This window comes from Bombina bombina, chromosome 1, assembly GCF_027579735.1.
Source record: "Bombina bombina isolate aBomBom1 chromosome 1, aBomBom1.pri, whole genome shotgun sequence".
Classification (NCBI taxonomy): Eukaryota; Metazoa; Chordata; class Amphibia; order Anura; family Bombinatoridae; genus Bombina; species Bombina bombina.
The window spans coordinates 181,056,491-181,078,425 of record NC_069499.1 but is presented as its reverse complement, the minus strand read 5'-3'; the positions used below and the strand labels follow the sequence as shown (position 1 = coordinate 181,078,425).

Here is a 21,935-nt window from a genome sequence, read left to right as displayed (position 1 = left end):
CTTCAGGAAAGTTTTCTTCTGTGAAAAGCACACTGGTCTAAAAGAGGCTGCTTCCGGGTGGTAAATCGCCATAGAACAAGCCACTGAGCTGTTGTTCGTTCCTGGTAGAGCGCTTCTCTTTTTGTATGCAAATTATTATGACCCTGGGGAAGTCTCCCTATGGGTGATGGGGGAAACCAGACGTGGACTCCTTGCCCAGTGTGCTTAGAGGAATGTGGCTGCACCTCACTGACGAGGTCCATAGGAGGCCGATACGATCGTCTGGGGTTGTCATGTTCCTTGTTCAGAGGAGAATTGCCTGGTATTTCGGGGCTGGACTGACCTTACTTGGCGGGATCAGACTGATATACTTCAGGAAAGTTTTCTTCTGTGAAAAGCACACTGGTCTAAAAGAGGCTGCTTCCGGGTGGTAAATCGCCATAGAACAAGCCACTGAGCTGTTGTTCATTCCTGGTAGAGCGCTTCTCTCTTTGTATGCAAATTATTATGACCCTGGGGAAGTCTCCCTATGGGTGATGGGGGAAACCAGACGTGGACTCCTTGCCCAGTGTGCTTAGAGGAATGTGGCTGCACCTCACTGACGAGGCCCATAGGAGGCCGATACGATCGTCTGGGGTTGTCATGTTCCTTGTTCAGAGGAGATTTGCCTGGTATTTCGGGGCTGGACTGACCTTACTTGGCGGGATCAGACTGATATACTTCAGGAAAGTTTTCTTCTGTGAAAAGCACACTGGTCTAAAAGAGGCTGCTTCCGGGTGGTAAATCGCCATAGAACAAGCCACTGAGCTGTTGTTCGTTCCTGGTAGAGCGCTTCTCTCTTTGTATGCAAATTATTATGACCCTGGGGAAGTCTCCCTATGGGTGATGGGGGAAACCAGACGTGGACTCCTTGCCCAGTGTGCTTAGAGGAATGTGGCTGCACCTCACTGACAAGGCCCATAGGAGGCCGATACGATCGTCTGGGGTTGTCATGTTCCTTGTTCAGAGGAGATTTGCCTGGTATTTCGGGGCTGGACTGACCTTACTTGGTGGGATCAGACTGATATACTTCAGGAAAGTTTTCTTCTGTGAAAAGCACACTGGTCTAAAAGAGGCTGCTTCCGGGTGGTAAATCGCCATTGAACAAGCCACTGAGCTGTTGTTCGTTCCTGGTAGAGCGCTTCTCTCTTTGTATGCAAATTATTATGACCCTGGGGAAGTCTCCCTATGGGTGATGGGGGAAACCAGACGTGGACTCCTTGCCCAGTGTGCTTAGAGGAATGTGGCTGCACCTCACTGACGAGGTCCATAGGAGACCGATACGATCGTCTGGGGTTGTCATGTTCCTTGTTCAGAGGAGAATTGCCTGGTAGTTCGGGACTGGACTGACCTTACTTGGCGGGATCAGACTGATATACTTCAGGAAAGTTTTCTTCTGTGAAAAGCACACTGGTCTAAAAGAGGCTGCTCCCGGGTGGTAAATCGCCATAGAACAAGCCACTGAGCTGTTGTTCGTTCCTGGTAGAGCGCTTCTCTCTTTGTATGCAAATTATTATGACCCTGGGGAAGTCTCCCTATGGGTGATGGGGGAAACCAGACGTGGACTTCTTGCCCAGTGTGCTTAGAGGAATGTGGCTGCACCTCACTGACGAGGCCCATAGGAGGCCGATACGATCGTCTGGGGTTGTCATGTTCCTTGTTCAGAGGAGAATTGCCTGGTATTTCGGGGCTGGACTGACATTACTTGGCGGGATCAGACTGATATACTTCAGGAAAGTTTTCTTCTGTGAAAAACACACTGGTCTAAAAGAGGCTGCTTCCGGGTGGTAAATCGCCATAGAACAAGCCACTGAGCTGTTGTTCGTTCCTGGTAGAGCGCTTCTCTCTTTGTATGCAATTTATTATGACCCTGGGGAAGTCTCCCTATGGGTGATGGGGGAAACCAGACGTGGACTCCTTGCCCAGTGTGCTTAGAGGAATGTGGCTGCACCTCACTGACGAGGCCCATAGGAGGCCGAAACGATCGTCTGGGGTTGTCATGTTCCTTGTTCAGAGGAGAATTGCCTGGTATTTCGGGGCTGGACTGACCTTACTTGGCGGGATCAGACTGATATACTTCAGGAAAGTTTTCTTCTGTGAAAAGCACACTGGTCTAAAAGAGGCTGCTTCCGGGTGGTAAATCGCCATAGAACAAGCCACTGAGCTGTTGTTCGTTCCTGGTAGAGCGCTTCTCTCTTTGTATGCAAATTATTATGACCCTGGGGAAGTCTCCCTATGGGTGATGGGGGAAACCAGACGTGGACTCCTTGCCCAGTGTGCTTAGAGGAATGTGGCTGCACCTCACTGACGAGGCCCATAGGAGGCCGATACGATCGTCTGGGGTTGTCATGTTCCTTGTTCAGAGGAGAATTGCCTGGTATTTCGGGGCTGGACTGACCTTACTTGGCGGGATCAGACTGATATACTTCAGGAAATTTTTCTTCTGTGAAAAGCACACTGGTCTAAAAGAGGCTGCTTCCGGGTGGTAAATTGCCATAGAACAAGCCACTGAGCTATTGTTCGTTCCTGGTAGAGCGCTTCTCTCTTTGTATGCAAATTATTATGACCCTGGGGAAGTCTCCCTATGGGTGATGGGGAAAACCAGACGTGGACTCCTTGCCCAGTGTGCTTAGAGGAATGTGGCTGCACCTCACTGACGAGGCCCATAGTAGGCCGAAACAATCATCTGGGGTTGTCATGTTCCTTGTTCAGAGGAGAATTGCCTGGTATTTCGGGGCTGGACTGACCTTACTTGGCGGGATCAGACTGATATACTTCAGGAAAGTTTTCTTCTGTGTAAAGCACACTGGTCTAAAAGAGGCTGCTTCCGGGTGGTAAATCGCCATAGAACAAGCCACTGAGCTGTTGTTCGTTCCTGGTAGAGCGCTTCTCTCTTTGTATGCAAATTATTATGACCCTGGGGAAGTCTCCCTATGGGTGATGGGGGAAACCAGACGTGGACTCCTTGCCCAGTGTGCTTAGAGGAATGTGGCTGCACCTCACTGACGAGGCCCATAGGAGGCCGAAACGATCGTCTGGGGTTGTCATGTTCCTTGTTCAGAGGCTGCTTCCGGGTGGTAAATCGCCATAGAACAAGCCACTGAGCTGTTGTTCGTTCCTGGTAGAGCGCTTCTCTCTTTGTATGCAAAGTATAATCGTAATTTGTTAAAGTAACACAGAAGTATAACAAAAATCTCATAGCATGCAGTGTTGAATTTCTCTCCAAGCTGGAACACCTTTGAATATTAGGGCCTCAGGGAGATTGAGAATAGTGTTGCTCAAATAAAATGTATATGCCAGTCAGTATCTGTCAGAAAATCCACAAACATGTTATCTTTTAGAGTTGCTGTAAATTGGGGTATTTCAGGGGCAGTTAAATTTGTGGGAAACCAATGTTCAACAGATATTTAGACACCTCCTTTTAGTTGGTGGTAGACAAGGAGCACCATCATTAAATGCGTCACTCAGGGGCTCTATATCTGATGCCATAAGAGTTTCGCTATCAGATAAGGTTTCAGTCCCTGAATTGTTTTAAAGTATAACGTAGTCCTCTTCTTCTGTATATGTGTGAGATGCCAAAGGGGGAAAAAAATATTCCTAACAGTAAATCCTTCAACCCACCCAATTCCCACTTCACCCCCCCCCCCATTCCTACCCTCAATCGCCTCATTTTTTTATTTATTTATAAAGTAAGGTTTTCAGCAACAACAGGAAAGGGTTAAAATGTACAAATTTGAGAAAATGGTTAAACTACAACTAAAAAAAATAAATAATAACACCCCAAAACTACCGAACAGTACTATTGTATTGTTTAGGCTGACTGTGGTCAGCATTGAAAAGGTTAATTTGTATATATATAGTGAGTCCATTTCCCCCTTCTCTTTGCCGGCAGACTTGCCAATTTTTTTCAAAGCTGGTCAACTATCTCTGTAGATTCATGGATTGTTTAGATTGTCCAAGGGTTTGTAATAGACTTCATTTGCACTCCCTTCCCCCAACTCCTTTAGCTTATCCCTGGAGAGTCAGACATTCATCCAAGAGAATGTTGTGTCTCTTCAGTCCAAAGGAGCTATAGAGTTAGTTCCTCTAGATTTCCCAGGGTTTTTTGTGTTAGTTTTAAACTTATAATTGTTTTATTTCAAAATGCCTTGTTTGCTTTGGTGGCAGTTTAGAATCTCTGTTGCTTTAGAACCCAGAGACCCAGGTTTAATCTGTCTTTTTGTTAATAATTATTTTTAATCTCATTTTTCACCATATATATGAACTATATTTGCTGACCTCAAGGTTTTGTAAATATCATTTTTATCATTAACATATTTACATTTTTTTCAAGAATCCCTTTTTATTACACAGAGTTCAATAAAATGTTGGTGGCAAATAAGTAATTGTGAAAATAAATTAATATTAAATATTTGAATTATACTTACCTTTTATTCTATATAGATATAAAAAAAAACTAGTTTCCGTATTGCAATTGTCCATCTAGGACACACTGTTTGTTACAGGATTGATTGTACACAGATACTGGAATCTTTGAGTAGACCCTGAGTGACTTAGACCACTGTTTTTAGCATACTATTGTCTTTCTGCTTTTATTATATTGTTTAAAAAAATTTCATCAGTGAAGATATCCTGCTGCCATTTTCCCGCTGTATTGAGTGTTTATAACCCAGAGTTGGCTTGAGTTCTGGTATATGTGAGTACCCTGTAGTTCTATATGTATATTATTATTGGTGTTTACAGATTAACACTGTGTGATGTCACTTTGTATTCTCTTTGAGGACACTTTGAAAGAGCGCTTCATCTCCTACAATAAAGTATCATATTGAATATACTGCAACCAAAGATCACATTGGACTTTATTGACTTATGTATCTACTCCAAAATTTTTAGTTGCACATATATTTTGCACATTTGCTTATTTTTATGTTCACTTTTTGGCTTGTGTAAACAATATTTTTCACCTGTGGTTTCTTTATTTTATTTACCAATTTTTTTTTACTAATTTTTAGTATATCTTTTTCTTGTCGGCAAAAAGTCAGGTGGTTACTGTCTCATCATCAATCTGAGGGATCGCAATTATTTTGTGTTGTATCAACACTTTGAGACAGAGGGCATTGTACACATGTTAAGAGATCTGTTCCATTTTAATGACTGGATGGTGCGCCTGGACCTAAGACGCATATTTGACAGTCCCGGTAGCATCTCATTACCTTCAGTTCCTTTGGTTCACTTGGGTGGATCAAATTTGGCAATTTACATGCCTTTTGTTTGGCCTTAGCTCCGCCCCCTGGTGCTCTACAAAGCTCCTCAAACTTGTGGTAGCGTATCTCTTGGCACTTGATTTCCTCCTCATTATTTACCTAAATTATATTTTGCTCATTGCTCAGGACAAAAAACAATTGATATCTCAGCTGCGAGACATGTTTGCCCTCCTGAGCTCTCTAGGCTTTGTAATCAACATGGGGGAGTCGAGTCTGTTACCATCTCAAATGGTGGAGTTTCTGAGTTTCTCTATCAATACAGTCAATGATTTACTCATACCTCCCCAGCAGATCATTCAGATCACATCAGAGATCCAATCCTCTCTTGCCACAGATTTCTATTCATCAGCCTCTTGTCCTCTTTCATTCAGGCCATTTTCCAGCCCCACTCCACTATTGAGCTATGCAGTTGCTAAAGATCAAGTCCTTTAAGAAAACTCATTCCTACCATCATCAAATTATTCTTACAAATAATTTGCAGACGGAGATGTCTTGGTGGCTTCATCATATGGAGGCATGGAATTGCAGGGTGATTTTTGGTTTTGCCACAGATTTAATTCTTTCCTCTGATGCCAGCCTTTTAAGCTAGGGAGCTTCTTGTGGGAATGTTTCCACCGGATGCCTCTGGACGGAGAGGGAAAACAACCTTCACATGAAGTGCTTGAAGCTATTGGCTGGCTCATTTGCCGTTCGCAGTTACTCCAAACAGTCAACAAATTGCTGCATTCTTTTGCAGATGGACAACATGTCTGCTGTGCAGTATATCAATCAACTGGGTGGTATCAGATCTAAGATTTCCTCGGATCTTACTTTCCAGTTTAGTAAATATGTTATTAGTATTTCTTATCTTTTTGTGTGTGCTGTGCTGATTTTTTTTCTAGGTTAAAAATATGCATACATGGTGAGAATCAGTTAAATCATCACTTTCTGAAATCAGAATCCTGTGGTTATATGGTATCGTTATACATTTTATTGTTACTCATTTACTGCAAAAAACAAAGAAATAATAATACTTCAATGTGCTAAATATTTTTAATGGGATTTTCCTAATGCCAGTATCACGAGTCGTCCTCAAAGTGAGCGGTACACCCTCTACCTCCAAGATCCCTAACGCATTTGAAAGTCAGTAATTAAGAGTTTTATGGGCTAACGCCATAGTATAAAACTCTTAACTAAAGTGCTCAAAAGTACACTAACACCCATAAACTACCTATTAACTCCTAAACCGAGGCCCCCCACATCGCAAACACTAAAATAAAATTTTAACCCCTAATCTGCCGAACCGGACATCGCCGTCAATATAATAAATATATTAACCCCTAAACCGCCGCACTCCCGCCTCGCAAACAATATCTAAATATTATTAACCCCTAATCTGCCATCCCTAACATCGCCGCCACCTACATTTATTAACCCCTAATCTGCCGCCCCCAACGTCGCCGCCACTATATTAAAGTTATTAACCCCTAAACCTAAGTCTAACCCTAACACCTCCTAACTTAAATATAATTTAAATAAATCAAAATAAAATTACTACAATTAACTAAATTATTCCTATTTAAAACTAAATACTTACCTATAAAATAAACCCCAAAATAGCTACAATATAACTAATAGTTACATTGTAGCTAGTTTAGGATTTATTTTTATTTTACAGGCAACTTTGTATTTATTTTAACTAGGTAGAATAGTTATTAAATAGTTATTAAGTATTTAATAACATCCTAGTTAAAATAAAGACAAATTTACCTGTAAAATAAAACCTAACCTAAGTTACAATTACACCTAACACTACACTATAATTAAATAAATTAAATAAACTAAATACAATTAATGACAATTAAATAAAATTATCTAAATTACGGAAAAAAAACACTAAATTACAGAAAATAATAAAATAATTACAAGTTTGTTAAACTAATTACACCTAATCTAATCCCCCTAATAAAATAATACCCTATACTAAATTACAAATAGCCCTTTTGTGGGGCATTGCTCCCCTTAATAAAACCTAACACTAACCCCTTGAAGATCTTGAGAAGTCTTCACCCAGCCGGTCCAAAGTCCTCCACGAAGCCGGGCAGAAGTCTTTGTCGAAGCTGGCCAGAAGAGGTCCTCCAGATGGGCAGAAGCCTTATCCAGGCGGCATCTTCTATCTTCATCCATCCAGAGCGGAGCGGGTCCATCTTCAAGACATCCGACGCGAAGCATCCTCTTCCAACGAAGTCAAACTGAGGAATGAAGGTTCCTTTAAATGACGTCATCCAAGATGGCGTCCCTTGAATTCCGATTGGCTGATAGAATTCTATCAGCCAATCAGAATTCAAGGGACGCCATCTTGGATGACGTCATTTAAAGGAACCTTCATTCTTCAGTTGGACTTCGTTGGAAGAGGATGCTCTGCGTCTGATGTCTTGAAGATGGAGCCGCTCCGTGCCGGATGGATGAAGATAGAAGATGCCGCCTGGATGAAGATTTCTGCCCGTCTGGAGGACCACTTCGCCTGGCTTCATGGAGGACTTTGGCCCGGCTGGGTGAAGACTTCTCAAGGTAGGGTGATCTTCAAGGGGTTAGTGTTAGGTTTTATTAAGGGGGGATTGGGTGGGTTTTAGAGTAGGGTTGGGTGTGTGGGTGGTGGGTTTTAATGTTGGGGTGTATTGTCCTTTTTTTTTACAGGTAAAAGAGCTGATTACTTTGGGGCAATGCCCCGCAAAAAGCCCTTTTAAGCTATTTGTAATTTAGTATAGGGTAGGGATTTTTATTATTTTGGGGGCTTTTTTATTTTAGTAGGGGGATTAGATTAGGTGTAATTAGTTTTAAATTTTTTTAATTATTTTATTATTTTCTGTAATTTAGTGTTTTTTTTCGTACTTTAGATAATTATTTTAAATTGTATTTAATTGTATTTAGTTTAGGTAATTAATTTATTTATAGTGTAGTGTTAGGTGTAATTGTAACTTAGGTTAGGATTTATTTTACAGGTAAATTTGTCTTTATTTTAAATAGGTAGCTATTAAATACTTAATAACTATTTAATAACTATTTAATAACTATTGTACCTAGTTAAAATAAATACAAAGTTGCCTGTAAAATAAAAAATAAATCCTAAAATAGCTACAATGTAACTATTAGTTATATTGTAGCTAGCTTATGGTTTATTTTATAGGTAAGTATTTAGTTTTAAATAGGAATAATTTAGTTAATTGTAGTAATTTTATTTAGATTTATTTAAATTATATTTAACCCCTTAATGACCACAATGTACCCTGTATGTCACTGGTCGTTGAGGGTTTTTTCAGGACATAATAGCACAAGTCTAGCAAGAAAACACTATTAATGCTCTCCCTCCAGCAGGCTTTGTGGAATAGAGCAGTCTCAATGCTGGTGGCAAGACCGCGCTATAAAACAATTAAGTCCCCAAAAAAGGCCAGCGACATACAGGGTACGTCGCTGGTCCTTAAGAGGTTAAGTTAGGGGGGTGTTAGGGTTAGGCTTAGGTTTAGGGGTTAATACATTAAATATAGTGGCGGCGACGTTATGGACGGCAGATTAGGGGTTAATAATTGTAGTTAGGTTGTGGCGACATTGGGGGCGGCAGATTAGGGGTTAATAAATATAATTTAGGTGTCGGCGATGTTGGGGGCAGCAGATTAGGGGTTCATAAGTATAATGTAGGTGGCGGCAGTGTCCGGAGTGGCAGATTAGGGGTTAATAATATAATGCAGGTGTCGGCGATGTCGGGGGCGGCAGATTAGGGGTTAATAAGTGTAAGATTAGGGGTGTTTAGACTCGGGGTTCATGTTAGGCTGTTAGGTGTAGACATAAAAGTATTTCCCCATAGGAATCAATGGGGCTGAACGCTGCTTTTTTTATTCCTAAGGGGAAATCGTGCACGAGCACGTTTAGCCAGCTCACCGCTACCGTAAGCAGCGCTGGTATTACAGTGAGATGTGGAGCTAAATTTTGCTCTCCGCTTACTTTTCTGCGGCTAACGCCGGGTTTGTAAAACCCGTAATACCAGCGTTGTCTGTAGGTGAGCAGTGAGCTTAAACTGCTTGTTAGCCCCGCACACCCTTGTCGACAAAAACTCGTAATCTAGCCGTGTGCGTTTACCCCTAGAGGTCAGAGCTGGAACACTTTGCAACTTCATATGGATAATAACATTAAATCACAGGACAAACAATAAGGAATGTAGCCCTATGCAACATTTAAAGAACATTTAGGAAAGTTGAGTATTTTCCTTGAATATAAACACCCAAATTCTCAGTACAATAAAAATAAATGTCATGAATAATCCCTTTGGTAATGTCTCTTTAAGGGTCTCATTGTGCAAGTGACTGAGCTCCAGTGCAGCTGTCAGTAGATTTTGAGCTTTGAGCAAGCGCAGGTCACTGAGTAACTCATTTTCCTATTCCTGCACCCTCCTCTTCTTTAAATTGCAGCTCTCTTCCTTTCTTTCTCCCTCTTTCCATCTCCCACACTTTTCCCTGTCTAGTCTATAAATCTCTGGGTTGCGACTGTCTAAATCTACATTGCTCCTCTACAGCTCTAACTGTGACAGTACTTTTCTGGATTTCAACATTCTTGTTTTTTGCATTTGTCTGTAACTTTATCCCCCTCCTCATTTACTGGATTTCTTTCCAAGCTTGGAAGTAGACACTATCCCGGATATACATTTCTTCTTATAAAGGACACAGCATGGTAAGAAAATGTTTTTTTTTTAAATAAATATATATATAAAAGTCACTTTAAGTTAGTTTTACATCTCTCATAGAATAATATGCTAGATGCTTTTTACTTTTTCCAGTTCTTATTTTACTAACTGTACTCACAGGTCTTATAATACTATATAGATTTTTTTTTTTATTATTTTACATAGAGTTAATCTATGGATATATCCTGGACCCCAATCTACTAACCTATAAATGAAGTTGAAATAAATCTACTGAGTTACAACTTTGTATATGCCAAGCCTATTTTATATTATGCTGGTACAGTACAAATAATATCTGCGTGTTAAAATGTTTCTTCATTTACCAGTATTTTAATTCTGCTACTATGCAGTGTATAATCTTCTGTGCCCTGCTTATTCTCACTTTGAAAGTTGTGTATCTTAAAATTTTAGAGACGGATTGTATTTCTTTACCATTGTAGCTGCTTTCCATTGCTTAAATAGCTCAGCAAATGTGTCATTTTCAATAGAAGCAACAATTCCATCAGTTTACGCTCCCCCCTTAGATGCATGTCTAATATGATAAATAAAATATAACAATTTAATATACTTTTTTTTTAAGTTTTATTGTTCCTATGACAATAATTCTTTTTCAGAATTACTTTTTAAACATGTGTAAAACCATTTTTTGACATCTCAAATCTGTCCAGATTTTAAATGATTAATATTAAACAAAATAACACTAAAAATAATACTGACACAAACGAACATCAAAGTAACTTATATATAGGGCCAGTTTTTTCACATCAGGCCTGAGTGTGTGGAAGAGTACCTTAAAAGGGCAAGTCACAATGGATAATCTCATGCAGTGATTATGATTTAGTCTGAAAGATATGAAAACCATGTATGACACACTTCGAAGTGAGTTAAAATCAAGTATAAGTATAAGAATCAAGTATAAGTATAAGAGGTAAATATTATTACAATTTAGAAATGTCAAATGTGAAAGTATTCAGCTGGTCTACAACTTTTAACACACATTTTCTTGCATTCTAACTAAATAGTTTTATGTTTAATAAAAACTACCACCGAAATAACCACTAAAATCTCATACGTACTCTTCATCACATACACATGGGGCCAACTTTTTCTTTATATTTTAAAATTTTGTGAAAACCACTATATAGATAAATATATATGATAAGTAATGCAAAATTCTTTTTTTTTCTCTAAAAATCTCTGAATTGTAATCATTGTATTTTTCACACTGTTAAAACAGCAGTCAAAGCAATATACGTATATAGAAAGGTTTTGCAAATATAGAAACATAAAATTTGACGTTAGATAAGAACCAAAAAGGCCCATCAAGTCTACCCATATTACATGTTACTTTTTCTTAGGATAGCCTTATGCATGCCCCAGGCATTTTTAAAATTATTTTACAGTATTTGGGGTAGATTTACTATATTTGGAGCGGACATGATTCGCTATAGCAAATCATGTCTGCTCGACATTGCTAAATGCCGACAGAATATGTTGTCAGCAATTATAATTGAAGGCAAAAAGAAAAGTTTGCGCTAAGCACGATTTTACAATTATTGCTACTCCTAATCCACCTCCCTTTAGATGGACATAATAGAGCAAACTTTTATGGAAAAAATGGAGGGCGCTACAAAGTCAAAAGTAAAAAAAACACATTTATTCAGAGACACTGCATAATTTAAAAAACACACAATTAAAAATAGGGTCGTCTCCCCTATGAATAGTAAGATAAATTAAATTATCCGCACATAAAAGACAAAAATAAAATTAAAAAATATAATAAAAATATATGAATGATAAAGAACCTCTCTATACCATCATGAAAAAGTGAATATGAAAGTCTTGCATGAAAGTTCAAGCATATATATGCCACATTCGTAGTAACTGTTGCGCAATAATAATTACATAATCACCTGTATCGCTTGAAAACAACAGATCCTTTGCAAGTATATTATCTTCGCGTTACTGGACAGTATACAATGTATACGCAGCTACCTGTATCAATACTTGGAGTGAAAACAGTGATCTTATACGAGCGTTTCTTGCTTTACACCACTTGCCTTCTGGAGACTGATAGAGCGATCTCACTCACCCCTCCTCCTCCAGGAGAACAACTCCGGTGTTATGTTGGGCTCTTAATCTTCTGGTCTTTCAGGAGCTGGCTTTGATTTTTCTTTTGATGGAAAGACTTCTTATTGTAAAGTGCAGCGCGCGATGTGGAGTTCAAATAGAAGAAAACAAAGAACAAACCGCCAGCTCTTAGCGTGTGTTGCGGGTATTGCTAGGTACCTAGGCTGCAGTTTTGAAAAAAAGGGTTTGCAGGAAAACATCTTCTACGCGTTTCACCCATTGCTTGAGCTTTCTCAAGATCTTGAGAAAAGAAAAGAGCCCAGCATAACATTTAAAGGGTCATGAAACCCAAATTTTTCATTTCCTGATTCAGATAGATCATACAATTTTAAACAACTTTCCAATTTTCTTCAATTACTGTATTTGCTCAAATCTCTTGGTATCATTTGTTGGAGTATTAATGCACTACTGGGAGCTAGCTGAAAGCCAATGACACAAGGCATATATGTGCAGCCACCAAGTTCTGAGCCTACTTACCATACTTTTCAACAAAGAGAACAAAACACATTTGATAAAAATAAATTGGAAAGTTGTCTTAAATGGTAAGCTCTATCTGAATCATGAATGAAAAAAAAATTGTGTTTCATGTCCCTTTAAAAGAGGCCAGATGTCAAAACTTAAAAAAAAAATCACTAGTCTTTGCACTGTTAGAAATGTAGATGTTAAAGGGGCAGTATACACCAATTTTCATTTAACTGCATGTAATAGACACTACTATAATGAATACAATGCAAAGAAACTGATATAAAAATCCAGTATAAAACTTTAAAAGTTTAAAAACTTACTTAGAAGCTCCCAGTTTAGCTTTGTTAAAAGGATTAGCTAGAAGACCCACTGAAACTGGGAAATATTCAGACACCCCCCCCTCCACCTTCCTCTGCATATGAAAAAACTCTTTACACAAACAGGAGCAAGCTGGAGTAGGTATACGTCTGTATTCTCCTAAAGCTTTGGGGCTTGATTAGGAGTCTGAAAATCAGCAAAAGGTTATTTAAAAATAAGCAAAACTATAAAAAAAAAAAAAAAAGCTGTATAGGCTATATAAATGGTTTAAACATTTATGTAAAGAAAAATCGAGTGTATAATGTCCCTTTAAAGGGACACTGAACCCAAATTTTTTCTTTTGTGATTTAGATAGAGTATGCAATTTTAAGCAACTTTCTAATTTACTCCTATTATCAAATGTTCTTCATTCTCTTGGTATCTTTATTTGAAAAGCAAGAATGTACTTTTAGATGCCGGTCCATTTTTGGTGAACAATCTGGGTTGTTCTTGCTGATTGGTGGATAAATTCATCCACCAATAAACAAGTGCTGCCCAGGGCTCTGAACTTTCTTTTCAAATAAAGATAGCAAGAGAACGAAGAAAAATTGATAATAAGAGTAAATTAGAAAGTTGCTTAAAATTGCACGTTCTATCTGAATCATAAAAGAAAACATTTGGGTTCAGTGACCCTTAAAGCATGGCTGCATGCTATAAAGCTTGTTATCTGCTATATACATTGTTTTTAAATGGACCAATAAAAGCAGTCATATAGCTCATCTGTGTTCTCTTCACAAATTTCTTGTTAGAGGATATTATATGTCCTTCAGCTCACTGCTACTTTACCTCTTGCCTTGCATCTCTTCACTTCGTTTTGCAAGTTTATGTTTACAATTCTAAATTGTTTATACACATAAAGCTCTTACAAAATACTTAATCTCATGTGATCTGGATGTTGAAATGCAAGGTCTGTGTGATCTCATCACATTCTAAATAGGTTGCAAAGAGCTCCCATCTTGCTAGGCAATCTGAGAAGTGAGAAAGCCATATAATAAAGTAATGGTACGAAATAAAATAATGATCTTATCTGCAATTTATTAGACTATTGTTTTTCTATATTTAACTTCTGCAAACTTAAAGGGACACTAAACCCAAATTTTTTTCTTTCATGATTCAGATAGAGCATGCAATTTTTAAGCAACTTTCTAATTTACGTCTATTATCAATTTTTCTTTATTCTCTTGCTATCTTTATTTGAAAAAGAAGGCATCTAAGCTAAGGAGCCAGCTAATTTTTGGTTCCGTACCATGGACAGCACTTTTTTATTGGTTCTGTCCAATCAGCAAGGACAACCCAGGTTGTTCACCAAAAATCTAAACTTACATTCTTGCTTTTTAAATAAAGATGCCAAGAGAATGAAGAAAATTTAATAATAGGAGTAAATTAGAAAGTTGCTTAAATTTGCATGCTCTAGCTGAATCATGAAAGAAAAAATTTGGGTTCAGTGTCCCTTTAAAATTGTTCTCCCAGAAATGAATGCATTGACACTTCTACAAAACACATGGCCGGTGAGCCAGTTAGGAGGGGCATATGTACATATCTGCCAATCATCCTCTGTGTCTTGCTCAGAAAACTGCACAGGAGCAGGTTTCGATGTGTGAGCGATAGAAATGTCAAAATTGAAATGTGCATGAATATATTTCAGTTTCGGATAGAAGCATTTTTGTAATATAGTTCCATTAGCAAAACGTCTTCAGTAAAAGTTCTGACTGTTTTCAGCGACATACGCACATATGCTGTGAGGGCCTGTGCAACAGTATTCAAACACCACTCCTTTTCAGAGAGTATGACAGAAATGAAGTCTTCACAGGCCCAATACACACCACCACCAGTTCTATGAGCTTGAATTCTGGTACACGGCCTCACAGCATATGTGCGTATGCTGCTGTAAAACAATAACTTTTACTAGAAGTATTTTTTGCTACTGGAAGTATATTCCAAAAATGCTTTTATTTCAAATTGAAATGCATTCATGCACATTTAAATTTTGACCTTTCTATCCCTTTCATGTGTTTCAAAATACTTTTTTTAGTAGTTTTTATATATAATGAACTCAAACTTATGGTCACGGATGCTTGTACCAGATTACCTGTTCACGATTGCGCAATCTGGTTTAAGAGTTATTTAGAAAGATACTAAGCAGCAAGGCAGCAGGGTCAGGATTTACAGTCTAAAAGAAGTAAAATCCTGTTAAAAAAAATAAAGAAAATTAAAGTTATTAAAGTTATTATTATATTATTATTAAAGTCTTTTGCATAGAAACTTGTATCGGCCATCTTGTTTACAGTTCATGACAAAATGGTACCAGGTAATTAACAAATAAGATAAATATATATAGCTTAAAAGAATCCCTGTGAAAGTTGTCAAACGCCCATATAGCGATAGAAAAAGAGTGCACAGTCTGCCCATCCATATAACCTAAAATATGCATTTCGATGGAAAAAGAGAAAAAACGATGGCACTACAGGTGTTGTGTCCCTTTTTTTTAATACTATATTATACCCCTATAGAAATGTCAGGGGTTTAAGAATATAAATTTGGAGAACAGGGGATCTAGGTGCTGTACATATGAGACAGGAAACTGAAAGAATTCTAATGCTTAGCATATGTACGTTAATAGCAGTCAACAACACTAATGAATACTAAGCAATAAGGTTCGGTAAAGACACAGTTAGAAGTCCTCCAATAGAAAGGTAAAACTTAACGTTTAATATTGTTTCAAATTAAAATGACAATGTTCATTAAAAACACAAAGTGATGTAATGGATGCATCAACAATATGAGTAAGCTCCTCTATGGGGCCAGTAAGAGGGTCAAACTCTTATAGTAAGTACAGGGTAACCCCGCTGTGGAGACTTGATTGGTAAGGGTATACACTATGCATGCAAACATGGAACGGTATGCAGTCGGACAGGTACTAGCTGACTAAGAGGGGGACAAAATTAATACATGGGAATATTCCCTAGGATAAATAAATGGTATAAGGAAAGTAAGAGTCCTTAGATAGGTTGTGTCCTCTGCGTATAGGTATAGTGGTGGGTGAAAACTATATCACAACTAGCGTCATTCAGTAATGAAACTGGAGTGGGTTGCTTTAATACGTTCGAGTCACAGCCAGGAGCTAATGAGCTAGATAACCTAAAATATGCATTTAGATGGGTTTAGCAGTGATGCTGATGTAAACGGATTGCAATAGTTAAAGGGACATTTCAGCCAAAATTGGAATCCACATGCATTCATTTCAGTTTTGAATATAAGCATTTTTGTGATATACATGTATTAGTAAAAATACTTCTAATAAAAGCTATAGCTGTTTCAACAGTTTATTTAAGTATGCACCGTGCACAAGCATTTTAAACACAGCACTTGCTCAAAAAGTCTAAGGTTCTTGTACCATCTGGTAATTAATGACATGATACAAGCCCCACTGGCAATCTGAGCAGCTGCAGCATTTAAAATGCTGGTCCACTGAGAATATCTAGCCATGTGCAGAGAAAAAAGTTAATACTAAAACAGTCATAACTTTTACTAGAAACATTTTTTGTCAATTCATGAATATTGCAAATATGTTTCTAACATGTAATTCATATATGTGCATTTAAATGTTGCCCGGAATATCCCTTTAACTAAAAAAGCTTTGACTTAGTCCTTTAAGAAACAGATTTTCAGAACGCCTGTGCTGTTTATGACAGCAACAACAGTGCGAGTGAGAAATACAATTAAATATGAACAATGAAATATAAAATCACGTAATTTGTAGATGTAGGTCTCCTGAAGTGAGTTTTTCTGCAGATCCCCATTCATGATATCCCGTAGTCTTCACATTTACATATGTATATATCCATCCATATACATATGTAAATGTTTACCCTGTAGTCTGTATACAGTCTCTCCAGTAGGGATGAATAGAGCTTTAATTAATTGATGCCATATATGTTAACAAACCTCTCTTAAAGGGACATGAAACCCAATTTTTTTTCTTTCGTGATTTAGATAGAGCATGCAATTTTAAACAACTTTCTAATTTATTTCTATTATCTATAATGCTTCATTCTCTTGATATCCTTTGCTGAAAAGCATATCTAGCTAGGCTTAGTAGCTGCTGATTGGTGGCTGCACATAGATGCCTCGTGTGATTGGCTCACCCATGTGTATTGCTATTTCTTCAGCAAAGAATATCTAAAGAATGAAGCAAATTAGATAATAGAACTAAATTGGACAGTTGTTTAAAATTGTATTCTCTACCTGAATCATGAAAGAAAAATGTTGGGTTTAGTGTCCCTTTAAATGTTTCTAGTGGCCATCTCAGAGTGTTTAACATAGGTGCCCTTCCAAAGCTGCCCTTCCTCATGGGCCTAGAGGTGCATTTGATATTCCAAAACTGGTTTGAAAAGTAGGTGAAAAGTTAGTCAAAAGCGTATTGTGATCACTGAGCAGTTTTCGGCTCCATAGGGTAAATAGTTTTTTTTTTCTAGCAGGCGCGAAAACTTTTGGAAGTGTGAGAATCAGCCAAAATCTTGCAGATATGATAACACTGAATTAAAAAGTAGCCTTTTTGACTCGAACTACAGCCGAAAACACAATTCCTGATAGATTGTGATCGAGGGCTAAATGTTTGGAGGTTTAAACAGGGTTAATAATAAAATGACACAAAGTGATATAAAGTTACTAATTGCACGCATGCCATGAATTCATTTTAATGGTTAAGTTAAAAAACAACAATATTCAAACATATGGAGCAGCCATCAGCCATTTTAATTAATTAGCTGAAATTCTGTGAAAATTCTTGCAATAGCCCAATTGAAATTCATACATTACCACTGTTTCTTCTAGTTTTTGTTGTTTTTTCATAAGTTTAGATTTTGATGTTCTATCATACTCTAATTTAAGTGTTTTATTCAGTGATTCTTGATGATTGCAATTACTGAGTAGAATGCGGGTCACTGCTATAGAGTTAAACACAAAGTAAAAGTCTCATACCCTGCATTCTTCTGTGCCGCTCCAAATTCAAATCAGTGTCTGAAACATAACCATGAATGCCACTACTGATTGACTCAAAGCCACTGCACGACCCCGACCCCCTGTAGGATCCAGTGTTGTTTTTACAAGGAGAGGAGCTCTGCAGAACGCCACAAAAGCTAGGACTTTCCATGCCGTCCTAAAGGCGTTAAAGCCAATCGCTTTTAGGATGGCATGGACCGGTCTAATGGATTCTAGGGGGTACATCCGGAAACATTATTATTTACAAACATATGAACTGAGTATGCATAAAAACTCTAATGTTGAAAAGAAAGTACGCCAACAGCCAAGATCTGCCATTTGAGAGACACATAGGGGCCAATTTCTCAAGGCGTCAATCTCAATGCATTTGCGATGGGCTATACGTTCGCCATACATCGCTGGCATGAATTTACATTTGACGGCCTTATTTATCAACAAGTCTGTCAAAAATATTCACATCAAGTCCGGCGCGATTAGCATCAGACTGTTGATAAATAAGAGTCATCGATGTTGCGGATATTCTTATTTATCAAATGATCTACCCTGAATATCCATCAAATGAAGACAGTGGGGCATATTTATGATTGTGTGAGCGGACATGTTCCGATATAGCGGATCATGTCTGCTGCACATCGATAAATGCCGACAGCATACGCTCTCTGCATTTATCATTGCACCAGCAGTTCTTGTGAACTGCTAGTACATTACCGCCCCCTGCAGATTCGCTGCCAATCAGCCGCTAGCAGGGGCTGTCAATCAACCCGATCGTATTCGATCTGGTTGATTTCTGTCTGCCGCCTCAGAGCAGATGGACAGGTTATGGAGCAGCAGTCTTTATAAAGCCTTTATACAGAGTTTGATAAATATGCCCCAGTGTGCCTGTTTTTTCCAGCTTTATTTATACTATTTCATTACTGTCCATTAACAAGCACATTTCTCTAAAGCTAATCTGTTAATGTTAAAGAAATATCTAGATTTATACCTGAACAAAAAAACTGATATGTGATATTTTGACATAAATGAATGTGTATTTGCATTTCTATAAATCATGATATGCCTATCTCATGTTTTTTTCTTCTTTTAAAATGATTATTTATGTTAGAATTTGTACATATATCTTTGCACATACTTGTGTGTATATACCAGTATATATACTACCAATTAAGCATATTAGGTGATGTGCATCTCTGTAATGAGAAGGGGTGTGGTCTAATGACATCAACACCCTATATCAGGTGTGCATAATTATTAGGCAACTTCCTTTCCTTTGGCAAAATGGGTCAAAAGATGGACTTGACAGGCTCAGAAAAGTCAAAAATAGTAAGATATCTTGCAGAGGGATGCAGCACTCTTAAAATTGCAAAGCTTCTGAAGCGTGATCATCGAACAATCAAGCGTTTCATTCAAAATAGTCAACAGGGTCGCAAGAAGCATGTGGAAAAACCAAGGCGCAAAATAACTGCCCATGAACTGAGAAAAGTCAAGCATGCAGCTGCCAAGATGCCACTTGCCACCAGTTTGGCCATATTTCAGAGCTGCAACATCACTGGAGTGCCCAAAAGCACAAGGTGTGCAATACTCAGAGACATGGCCAAGGTAAGAAAGGCTGAAAGACGACCACCACTGAACAAGACACACAAGCTGAAACGTCAAGACTGGGCCAAGAAATATCTCAAGACTGATTTTTCTAAGGTTTTATGGACTGATGAAATGAGAGTGAGTCTTGATGGGCCAGATGGATGGGCCCGTGGCTGGATTGGTAAAGGGCAGAGAGCTCCAGTCCGACTCAGACGCCATCAAGGTGGAGGTGGAGTACTGGTTTGGGCTGGTATCATCAAAGATGAGCTTGTGGGGCCTTTTCGGGTTGAGGATGGAGTCAAGCTCAACTCCCAGTCCTACTGCCAGTTTCTGGAAGACACCTTCTTCAAGCAGTGGTACAGGAAGAATGATTTTCATGCAGGACAATGCTCCATCACACGCGTCCAAGTACTCCACAGCGTGGCTGGCAAGAAAGGGTATAAAAGAAGAAAATCTAATGACATGGCCTCCTTGTTCACCTGATCTGAACCCCATTGAGAACCTGTGGTCCATCATCAAATGTGAGATTTACAAGGAGGGAAAACAGTACACCTCTCTGAACAGTGTCTGGGAGGCTGTGGTTGCTGCAGCACACAATGTTGATGGTGAACAGATCAAAACACTGACAGAATCCATGGATGGCAGGCTTTTGAGTGTCCTTGCAAAGAAAGGTGGCTATATTGGTCACTGATTTGTTTTTGAATGTCAGAAATGTATATTTGTGAATGTTGAGATGTTATATTGGTTTCACTGGTAAAAATAAATAATTGAAATGGGTATATATTTGTTTTTTGTTAAGTTGCCTAATAATTATGCACAGTAATAGTCACCTGCACACACAGATATCCCGCTAAAATAGCTATAACTAAAAACAAACTAAAAACTACTTCCAAAACTATTCAGCTTTGATATTAATGAGTTTTTTTGGGTTCATTGAGAACATGGTTGTTGTTCAATAATAAAATTAATCCTCAAAAATACAACTTGCCTAATAATTCTGCACTCCCTGTATATATATATATGTGTGTGTGTGTGTGTTATGTCAGAAATCTTTTTGCAAACATATTTACATGTCCCTAAATTCTTTTTTTTGTTCTACACAATGTTGTCTTTCATATCTCTGTGTTTATTTATACCACTATATGTATATAGTGTAATTATATTATTTTTCTGAGGAAGAATAATTGCAAATATAACATGTAATCAGGGTATCATATGTATTTATTTGCAAACAATGGATATTTTAAGAGCTGGGCCAGTTTTCTTTCTGCACCTGTGTATCACTTTCTGATTGAAGTCTAGTTTTAAACACCACTCCTACACAGGTGTTAAAAATGGACTGGCATTTAAGATGACATTTCTTAATGAAAATGAAATTCAAGAGAAGGAAGAAAAACACTGAAAATAGGATGACATTAAAGAGGTGATTTTAATTTATGCTGTATCTGATTCATGACAGTTTAATGTTATCCCTTTGAGCTATCACCTTAAGATTATATTGAATCAAACATCATTCGATTATTAAAATCATTGTAAAAAATATTACATTGTGTGTCCTAATGTCATCATCAATGTTTATCTTTAAAGGGACATGAGAGCCAATTTTTTTCTTTCGTGATTTAGAAAGAGCATGTCATTTCAAACAACTTTCTAATTTACTTCTATTATCTAATTTGCTTCATTCTCTTGATATCACTTGCTGAGAAGCATATCTAGATATGCTCAGTAGCTGCTGATTGGTTGCTGCACCTAGAGGCCTTGTGTGATTGGCTCCCCATGTGCATTGCTATTTCTTCAACAAAGGATATCTAAAGAATTGAGAAAATTAGATAATAGAAGTAAATTGGAAAGTTGTTTAAAATTGCATGCCCTATCTGAATCAAAAAAGTTAAATTTTGACTAGACTGTCCCTTTAATACTAATTTCACATATACATACTTTCAAAGTATAATACCCAATGTAACAAATGGCACTTACAAGTTCTGATGAGTGATCAATGACACAAGTATCGAGCAATTTGATTTGTTAGTGATAGTAGAAAATGTATATTTAAATCAGATTGGCTGATTTCATTAAATCACATGATTATGCATTTCCCAATAAATAGTGGTGGAAAATTTTACTAGTTTGTGGGTTGTTTAGGAGTTGAAGTATTGCGTCAAATTTGGTGCAAAAGTATTGCATCCAATTTGGTGCGAAGTGGAGAGTGGGACCCCATGCGTTAAACATGGTGCAAATAGATTTATTAAAAAAAGGAAGCTATTTTATGTAATGTATTTATATCATTTTATCCCTATTTCTACTAGTGCTGCTGCCAGACAGGCATTACCTGTCATTATAGGTGGTTTAGTCATTATAAACTTACACGGAAGGCTAAAATGATGGAAAACCAAATAAGAATAAATAAC

At 37.9% G+C, this 21,935-nt stretch overlaps 1 protein-coding gene across 1 annotated transcript in view; it reads left to right on the top strand.

Moving 5' to 3' along the window:
- Positions 1–9,684: 9,684 nt before the first annotated feature.
- The window catches only part of CFL2 (cofilin 2), a 73,043-nt gene continuing 60,792 nt past the window's right edge, over positions 9,685–21,935 (top strand). The window contains exon 1 of the mRNA XM_053697754.1: positions 9,685–9,983. Within this exon, the coding sequence (XP_053553729.1) occupies positions 9,981–9,983 (3 nt within the window). The 5' untranslated portion in view covers positions 9,685–9,980. The remainder of the gene's footprint in view (positions 9,984–21,935) is intronic.